Genomic DNA, 9,521 nt, shown 5'->3' on the forward strand with positions numbered 1-9,521 from the left:
CAAACAGGCTATTACACACTTCTTTTTTTGTGTAACTCCTAAACTTGGTGAGACTTGTGAGAAAAAATACCTCAAATATATAAAAAGGAGTCGTAACGGCTAACAAATATAGAATAGAAAATATCGTACTAATATCTAATCCTTACTGCATGTACACCATAAAAGATAAACTGATTCTTTTACTAGTAAACAAAATAGACGAATAGTTAATGCAAGTACTTCACATTCAAGCCAAAAAAAAGAAAAAAGTACTTCACATGTAATAACATATACAGTCAAACTTCTCTATAATAGCCTTATTTATTTCGATATTTTTTGACTTTTATAGCGAATAGTTATTATACACATATAACGACATTTGATGTTTTAATATTTTTTGGTTGTTATAGATAAAACTTATCCAAAAATTAATTTTATTTTAATGTTACATATAAAAGATAAGAAAATTCTTCAAATTTAAAATCTCAAAAGATATGCATATTTCACTAGGTATATATTGAATAAAGTTAATACATTATTAATAAAATTTGTAACTAAGCATACAAAGATTTAAACTCTAAGACATATTTTAAAGCTATTAGGAATATAAATTCTTTCAAGATTGATGAAAGAACTTTATAATTGTAGATGTTTTATAGATTTCATTCTCTTACTACCGATATAATGCTTGAAGTGACAAATATTCGTGTGCAAATTTTCAGCAAAAAGATATCTAATGAAAAATATAAAATATATCATGTGCATATCTCCAAATTTTATGTCTTATGCGAGATAGAAACTTTGGAAAAGAGTGTGCATTTTTTTAGAATTATTATTAATAATCTTAAAGATTTTATATATAGGTTATAGATGGATAATTTTACAAAGAGCGTTCTGCTACAAATATGGTTGTTGATGTTATAGGTAAACAGTTGTTATAGGGAGGTAAAATATAACTTAAAAACTCGATTTCTAAGGAAAACTTGGCTTTTATAGTGAATGATTGTTATATAGGAATGCTGCTATAGAGAGATCTGACTGTACTCCATTACTACCACTTATAATATGGCGAGGGTCTATTGGAAACATCGTTTCTATCTCCTAAGGTAGACGTAAGGTTTTGCTTACACATTACCTTCCCAAGATCTCACTATATGAGATTATACTGAGTATATTATTATTGTTATTACCACTTATAAATTATAATATGATGTATAAGATCCTTAACACTTAGGGGTCGTTTGGTTGGAATACGCCTTATGCCGGTATAAATTATGCTGGTATAAGTTATGTTGGGATAAGTTATGATGGGATTGTTGTTTATTCACTGTTTGGTATGTTATATTAAGAGTGACAATTGCATAATTTCTAAGAAGAAGGTATAAGTTATACCGGTGCTAATTATCCCACCCTCTATAAGGTATAAGTTATCCTGGTGTTAAAATTAACACCGGAATAACTTATACCTGATTTGCTAACCAAACAAAATATTAAGGTGGTATTAAATTTTTATACCACCCTATACCTTCTTATACCTCATATCAAACGACCCCTTAATCAAGACCGCATGTTCAAATTTTAGAAATGAGATTTTTTGTTTAGTAAAAAACAATTTTCTTTTAATGAACACTATGTAATAAGATTCCGAATTAATGGATAGTCAGACCTCAATGAAAATATCGGACAATTTTTCTCACTAAAGGAAAAATTTTTCTCACTAACAATCTCCCCGATCAAAGCTCCTCGCAGTGCGGTTTATATAAATTTGGGAGCTACTGCATAGTGAACAAATTGTCCAGTGTGAGTGTGCATCCAAAGAATAGCCTATGCGAGTATTCCTGAAAGATTTTCAAAAAAATTGAAAAATAAAAACTACAATACATAAGAAGCTGTGTTTTTCCGTCACTGCTCACTCCCTCCCTTTTCTTCCACACACACAGAGAGAGAAAGAGAAAGAGAGAACCATTGAACCAACCACCATTGAAGTCCGAGCTTAATGCCCGTAGATCCGTCGGCATTGGCGCATTTTAGCCCCACCCACTAACCCCAAAGTATCTCATTCACTCTTTTCTTCCTCACTATTCTCTCTATCCCCTCTCTCTTTACTTAATAAAAAGTAAAATCCATTTCTGTCCTTTGTTGTTGCTGTTCTTTGTTATTGTCCTTTTAGTACCTTTCTTTGTACCCACTTCACACCCTCTTTTAAAGTCCATATTTTTATGAAGTAAAAAGCATGAAGGAGCCAAGAAACAACAACATTTAGAAAAAAAACAAGTCTAAAGTTGTAGTTTTGGTAGTTTGTAACATGGTGAAACAACAACTTTTAGCAAAATTTGAGGTTGTGAGTATAAGGAAGCTTCAGATCTGAAGATGGACAAGAACAAGTGTTGTTGCTGCTACTGCTTTCTTGGTCCTTTCTTTTTTGGTCGTTGACTTGAAGGACTGAAAGTAGAAACTAGTCAGCTATTTTTGGAGTTTTTTGAGAAGCTTTCTTGAGGGACAAATTTTTCAAGAATCAGCTTTTTTTAGGCTGTTGTGTGGCTTTTGCTAGAGAAAGATAAGAGGGGTATTGATATAATCATTGGTTAAAAGTAAAAATGCTGGCTTTTGGAAGTCCTACTTGTAGCAATATTGGTTTTACAAGCTCTAGTTGCCACTCTTTACTTAGAGAACTGCAGGTCTCTTTTCTCTCTCACTTTCTTTTTTTCTTCACTTTACTAATTTACTGTTCAAGTTTTGTTTTTTGTCTTTCTTGTATCTTGGTCTGAAGCCTGAAAATCCTTGTGACTGAATGTTCTGTATAGGGGAAGTTTGTTTATAGTTCTTGAATTTTGTTTTTTCATGGTACTTGTCGAAAAATAATTTACTTTTCTTGGTTTATTTCTCTTCAGTTTTCTTTGCTTTGGAAAAAGATTGGACCTTTTACCTGATTTTGAGGTGGGGTTATGCTCAGTGGTGAATAAACTGGAGTTAACTCTATATTGGGTAGTCTAGGAACCAGTAGTCTATGCTTTAAGAAAACTATTTACTGTGTGTTTGTTTAATGATTTGGTAGTAATCATGGCTTGTCAAGTAGATAGAATCATTGTAGTAGTTTAGTTTTTGAACTTTAAGTTAAAGTCTAATGGATTTTATGATAGGATGGTTTATGAATGATGAAGTCCAGGTCTGCTTATGTTGACTTATTCTGGATATTTTCTTTGTTTTTATCTTTCTCACAGTAGTCCATAAATGCTCAGCTTATGTTTGTGTTTTCAACTGGAATTTTACGATAGCAGAAAAGATAACGGTAAAGTCGTCTCCTTATTGACCTATAAGTTACAGGTTCGAGTCGTAAAATCAACCACTAATACTTCAATTAGGGTAGGCTTCCTACACCACATTCCTTTGGGGTGCGGTCCTACCACGGACTCTGTGTGAATGCATGATGCTTCGTGCACCGTGCTGCCCCTTTAGCAGAAAAGATAACATTTTGTATCCAAGAATTCATGTAGGTCCTGCATAGGATTCTGGTTGAATAAGATGCAGAGAAGGGCTTGCACTGCTCACTCTTTAATTGATATGTTCATACAGTAGGAACACAAACTAAAGCTACACCAAAGTGGAAGGGCCAATAGAAGCTAGAAGTAGCTAACCTATAGTAGTCGGCCTAACCAAATCCTCGGGACAACATAAAATTAGCCTTATGAATTCAATCTTAAGTAGGGGACTTAGCCTGCCTGGGAATCTTTAAAGGGATTTCTGGCTTCTGGGAGGGAAAAGAAGCAAGTAGGTTTTTCCTGTTTCCCATGTATGTGAGAAATTGCATAACATTGGTGCTTGAACTGTGTAATATGTATTGACTCGGTATTGATGTGATGTCCAGCAAATATGGACCGACATTGGAGAGAGCGAATCTGATAAAGACCGTATGCTGTTGGAGCTGGAAAGAGAGTGTAGGGAAGTCTATCGAAGAAAAGTTGAAGAAGCGGCCAATGCAAAAGCACGTCTTCATCAATCTGTTGCAGCTAAAGAAGCTGAGCTTGCTACCTTAATGGCTGCTCTTGGCGAAATCAACATTAATTCACCGGTATTGAATGCTTCTCTCCAAGTGCGGAAGCTTTTATCATAAATGATTTATCTTCCAAACCCCTCTTCTCCCCCTTGTGTATATATTTCCTTTCATATGGTACTAGTACTGCTTCTTCTTCTTGGTAGGGTACTTACTTTCATCAAATCCACCAAATATCTATAAACTGATTTCTTGCTTGTAGCTTTATTTTTGGTGATACCCCAGTTCGTGCAAAATGGATATAGTAGATGCTATTGTTACTTTTGCCGTATGGCTCAGAAGTTCTTCTGGACTGTTATGTTGTATCTTTTCTTAAGCAGTTAGCGTGATTGAACAGCCTATGGTTTCAAAATCAAGGGCAGATCTTCCCAATAACAGAGATCTCAAATTGAGATGATATTACCTTATCAAACAAGAATCTTCTGAATAGAAGTGGATCTCGTAAATGGGAAGGCGAAACTGCACAAGTTTTGTTGGTGTGAAAATATATAGGATGATCCATCTCATGATTTCTTATTTTCCAAAACGAAAATATTGTTTTAGAACCAAACAACTTCAGTTTTGGTTTTTGAAAAACTTTCTGGAATCCTTTTGAACAACTGATCCTATTTTTTGCTTGTTAATTCTGCTTTTCTGGTTAAAACAGATACAGTCAGAGAAAAAATCAGCTTCACTGAAGGAGCAGCTTGGGTTAATCATGCCTCTTGTAGATGATTTAAGAGCTAAGAAAGATGAAAGAGTTAAGCAGTTCGGAGATATAAAGGCGCAAATTGAGAAAATAACTGGTGAGATTTCAGGGTGTTGTAATATTGTCAATTCTCTGAGTAGCTTAAACTTGGAAGAACATGACTTGTCGATGAGAAAGCTCTCGGAGTGCCAATCCCATCTACTTGCTCTCCAAAAGGAGAAGGTATGCATGGACTAAACTGTGTTTCGTGTTATTTTTTAATATTTTTAAAGAATCCGATTACAATTTTCATTTCTGCTGAAGCTTATCTTAGAAACATTGCGACAGGCATGTTTCTTAAAGTTACAATATTAAATGACTGAGTTACCCTCAACTGAGGATGTTCTTCTGTCAAAGGCCACTGAGTTAACCATCATGAATGGTGCATTTTTGCGGTTGTCTTTCTTTTAGCAAATTAAATAATAGATAATTTTTTCTGCATGCAGTCTGTGCGGATCCAAAGAGTTCTGGACAGTGTGAATGAGGTTCACACTTTTTGCGGCGTACTTGGGCTGGATTTTAGCAATACTGTAAGTACTGTGCATCCAAGCTTGCATGAGACAAACCCCGGACAATACACAAACATCAGTGACAGCACATTGGAAGGTCTAGACCAGGCCATCCTTCGATTGAAAACAGAACGAAAAGTTCGATATCAGAAGGTATTATATTCCTCGGCATTGTACTGTCTTTTATGTACTCCCTATCTAATCACATCAATAATGCAGCTAAAGGATGTGGTGGGATCGCTGTTTGAGCTTTGGAACTTGATGGATACAATGAGAGAAGAAAGGAGTAAGTTATCAAGGATCATTTCCGTTCTTGATATTTCTGAATCAGAGGTTGTGGAGCCTGGTGCACTTTCATTAGAGGTTATTCAACAGGTCTGCAAGCACTTCCCACCTCTTATAATTTTTCCCTATCTCTTGCTCTGTTGCTTTTTTTTGTTGTTGGTTAAGTTTCATTTCCACCCTCATTGCTTTTCTCCTCGAGTGATTTGACACAAAGAATGATTCCAATGTGAGCGATTATCGAAGAAGAGAGTGCATATACCAGTTTGCTGGACTGATTTTGCAGAAATGCAACCAGTAGTATGTGCATATATACATATGTACTCAAATGGCGAATATGCTCAAGTAGTGATCACTTGAGGTTGATGAATTCAAAGGCTGACTAGAAATTTGAATTTGTCTATTACATTGGTTTGACATTGATAGGTATCAGCAGAAGTTGAGAGGCTCAACAAATTGAAAGCAAGCAGGATGAAGGAGTTGGTCATGAAAAGGAGGGCAGAATTGGAGGACTTATGCTACAAAACCCATATTCAACCTGATCAAAGTACTGCTGCTGATAAATCCAGTGCAATGATTGACTCTGGTAAGTCATCTGATCTTAGATTCATTAAATGCTCTGTTCATCTGAACTTTCAATGCACAGAAATGAATCCAATCTCCATTTGAAGGTCTTGTGGACCCTTGTGAACTCCTAGCAAATATTGAAGCACAAATAAACAATGTGAAGGACGAAGCTTTAAGCCGAAAAGAAATTATGGATAGGATAGAGCGGTGGCTTTCAGCATGTGATGAGGAAAACTGGCTTGAAGATTATAACCGGGTAAGTAAAATCTAAGTAATTGATTTCATGTAGCCAATGATATTAGCTGATCTAAAATCTCCATTCCCTACTGACCGATGCTTCTAGTACCTTTTACTTTTATTGTTGACAAAAAATTTACATCGGCAAAAGTTTGATTAGTTTTTGATTATCAGGATCATACACGTTACAGTGGTGGAAGAGGTGCTCACATAAATCTAAAGCGGGCAGAACGAGCAAGAATTACAGTGACTAAGATTCCAGGTATTCTACTCTAGCGCATTCATTGGTGTCATATAATCCTGGATCATTAGTATAAATTATAGGTGTTTATCGGGCGGGCTGGGACGGGCTGAACGGGAAAAACTCCAGCTCGTTCGGTTAGCGGGCGGGCTGTTTAGCGGGCTGGGATAACGGGCTGGGGGCGGGTTGGGAAATTTCGGGTTTTTAGGGCCCGTTCGGGTTCGGGCGGGCCTGGCTACTTTTTTTTCTTAAATAAAATTTTATTTTTCTTATTCAATGTTATTGATACTTAAATATTTGCAAACTTTTAAGACGTAAAATTAAACTTTGAAGTTTAAAGTTTTATATTTGAAATTTGTATTTTAAAATTATAAAATTGAAATTAGAAAGTAAGTGGCTACAACAAATTATTTAATAAGACCAATAGGCAAATTATTTATAAAATTGAACGAAAAAAGAGAAACTAAATTTTCATGCATAATAAATTAATAATACTTCAAAATTCAAATTAATCTAACAAACTAAAACATTAAGCATAAATACGTCTAATAATTTTAAAATAACACAAATTGTCTCAAATTAACTTAAAATACGAATTTCTGGAGTACGCTCAAGACAACTCTTGATATGCCTCCTTAAAGAGCCTGTGCCACACTTTGGACGAAGATTTAAGACTAGAACACAGTTCTTGCACTTTACTTTTTGAGCTTCTTCATTTTCTTCTACCACATCAAAGTGTTCCCAAACATATGAGCGCACTCTAGAATTACGGGGCATGATTTAACTTGAAGTCTTGAATTGAGAATTTAACAACAATAATATCAAGGGAGAAATTGAGAGAGAATTAGAGTAGTAACTAGAAAGAGAGTGAATTGTGAGAAAAAATAAAGAAGGGGGGCTATTTATAGGTTTTAAAAGGTTAAAAATGTAATTTTTTTAATTATTAGGGGTGGGAGGGCTATATTTTTAATGGGGGAGGCCGAAATGGCCATTTCTGCAAAATCTGGCCGTTCCCCAACAGTCATTTCTCAATTTGACCGTTGGCAACGGTCCAAATAATTTTTAAAAAATAATAATTCAGCAACGGTAAACGGGCTCATAACGGGCTGCAGCCCGTTAACGGGTCACGGGCTTAGCGGGTTCGGTGCACCGTTAACCAGAACATGAACGTCCACAACCCGCCCAATAGCGAACAGTAGCGGGCTGAAGCGGGTTGAAGCGGGCTGGAAACGGGTCAGACCGGCCCGATTACACAGGCTTAGTATAAATGGAACTCAATGTCTTTTTATACTCAGGTATGGTTGACAGTTTGATTATCAAGACACTAGCTTGGGAAGATGAGAAACAGAAGTTGTTTCTGTACGATGGGGTGAGTTCTTTTGCAGCTACATATTGCTAGATTATTTTTTTGTTGTTACCGTCGATCAAGTGCACTTGGTTTACTTGTAGGTGAGATTGGTGTCAATATTGGAGGATTACAAAGTTAGTCGACATCAGAAAGAAGAGGAGAAGAAACGGGCTCGGGTATTTTCAAATACCCCCATATACTAATAAATGCTGATTTGGTAGATGAAGCGTATGTATGTAAGGGAATGCATAATATCAAAAACTCATTGAAATCTATTATCTTTTCTTTTACACAGGATCAAAAGAAACTCCAAGATATGCTGCTGGCAGAGAAGGAATCTATATATGGTTCTAGACCTAGTCCGAGAAGAAGCAGCAGCTTTAGGAAAACGAATGGATACCATGCAAATGGAAATGGGTCAGTCACCCCCTCACCACGCCGGAACTCAGTTGGTTGTGCAACTCCAGAGCTTTCAACACCCCGTTCCTACTCTGGGCGGCAGAATACCTATTTCAAGGAAATGCGAAGACTATCTACTGCCCCCCTCAACTTTGTGGCCATAGCAAAGGAAGATACCATGTCATTTTCTTCCATTGGCGGTTCTGAGCCAGAGTCCCCGCCTCAAGGCTGAATTCACAACTTGAGTAGGTAAGTCTTTCCCTTTGTTTGATGTACTTCGTCGAACTTTGGAAATTTTAACATGTCAAAATTCGCTGTGAAACTTTGGGACTTCAAGATCATCTTTTAAGATGTTTGAAGATAAGAATTGCATCCTTGATAACTTAAGCAAACAAGGAGTTGGCGATCCTGTCACTGTTTTTTCGTTGCCTCTTCTGTGATCTCCTCTTATTATGCTGTAATGTCTTAACTTATTAATTTTTAAGTGCATGAAAAATGCATAGAAGTTTTTAACACTTGTTAAGTTTCACGTTATACTCAGATGTCTTTGCAGGGAGATGATCGCGTAATCTTCCTAATTCCAAGGCAACATAACAGAAGAAGGATATACCTTAGAACATGTGAATACTGAAGGGATTGTACACTACTGTAATGCTGTAAAGTGTTGGGCAGTTCTGGCACTTGGTAACTTTTTTTGTTAGTGACTTTGCTGGTTACTATATAGATTGTTGTGGATATATTAGTGATATGGAAGTTCTCTGTTTGAATAGAAGCTCACTGACCAATATGTACCTTGAATATTTTCTCTTTGTTAGTCATTTGCATGTACATATAGTGGAATGTGATTGCTATGATTTGATTAGGAACTCTTCTTATTTTTTGGATTGTGTAATTTAGGACCTCTTAAATTTCTAGCTGCCAATAAAGCTTGTACCATTAAAATGTTCATTGATCATTCTTACTCATGTTTGTTTGGGTGAAATTTAATTCTCTTAATGAATTACTGATAATCAGTTGGTGTTTGGACGTTTTAACCTTGGACCTTTTAATGTAATTGAAATTGCTTAGCTTGTAATAGTTTAAAATACAGGAAAATAATGTCATTCATTGAAAAAGGGGGAGGAGGATGGTAGACTAAAGAGAGAAATAAAGGACAACCCAGGTACTAAGCTTCCACTATG

General features: G+C 35.9%; 1 protein-coding gene across 2 annotated transcripts; it reads left to right on the plus strand.

Moving 5' to 3' along the window:
- Window positions 1-1,633: 1,633 nt before the first annotated feature.
- On the plus strand, window positions 1,634-9,288 carry LOC107824919 (65-kDa microtubule-associated protein 6). Of its 2 annotated transcripts, none has more exons than XM_075233391.1 (12): window positions 1,634-2,657; window positions 3,845-4,048; window positions 4,677-4,940; window positions 5,204-5,419; window positions 5,486-5,641; window positions 5,975-6,134; window positions 6,220-6,371; window positions 6,527-6,614; window positions 7,889-7,962; window positions 8,043-8,117; window positions 8,237-8,589; window positions 8,882-9,288. In XM_075233391.1, exons 1-11 carry the CDS (start codon window positions 2,577-2,579, stop codon window positions 8,570-8,572), a joined length of 1,806 nt encoding a protein of 601 aa, XP_075089492.1. In that variant the 5' UTR covers window positions 1,634-2,576; the 3' UTR covers window positions 8,573-8,589; window positions 8,882-9,288. The 2 variants fall into 2 exon arrangements, with proteins under 2 accessions (XP_075089492.1, XP_075089493.1); XM_075233392.1 differs by having other exon boundaries at window positions 1,642-2,657; window positions 8,894-9,288.
- The last annotated feature ends 233 nt before the right edge of the window (window positions 9,289-9,521 follow it).

Source organism: Nicotiana tabacum, chromosome 16 (genome assembly GCF_000715075.1).
Source record: "Nicotiana tabacum cultivar K326 chromosome 16, ASM71507v2, whole genome shotgun sequence".
Classification (NCBI taxonomy): Eukaryota; Viridiplantae; Streptophyta; class Magnoliopsida; order Solanales; family Solanaceae; genus Nicotiana; species Nicotiana tabacum.

Excerpts from the sequence above, each read along its gene's own strand:
- LOC107824919 (XM_075233391.1), top strand. The coding sequence starts at position 2,577 with ATGCTGGCTTTTGGAAGTCCTACTTGTAGCAATATTGGTTTTACAAGC. Across the intron at positions 6,372-6,526 it reads GGCTTGAAGATTATAACCGG|GATCATACACGTTACAGTGG; the intron begins GTAAGTAAAATC and ends TTTGATTATCAG. Across the intron at positions 6,615-7,888 it reads TACAGTGACTAAGATTCCAG|GTATGGTTGACAGTTTGATT; the intron begins GTATTCTACTCT and ends TTTTATACTCAG.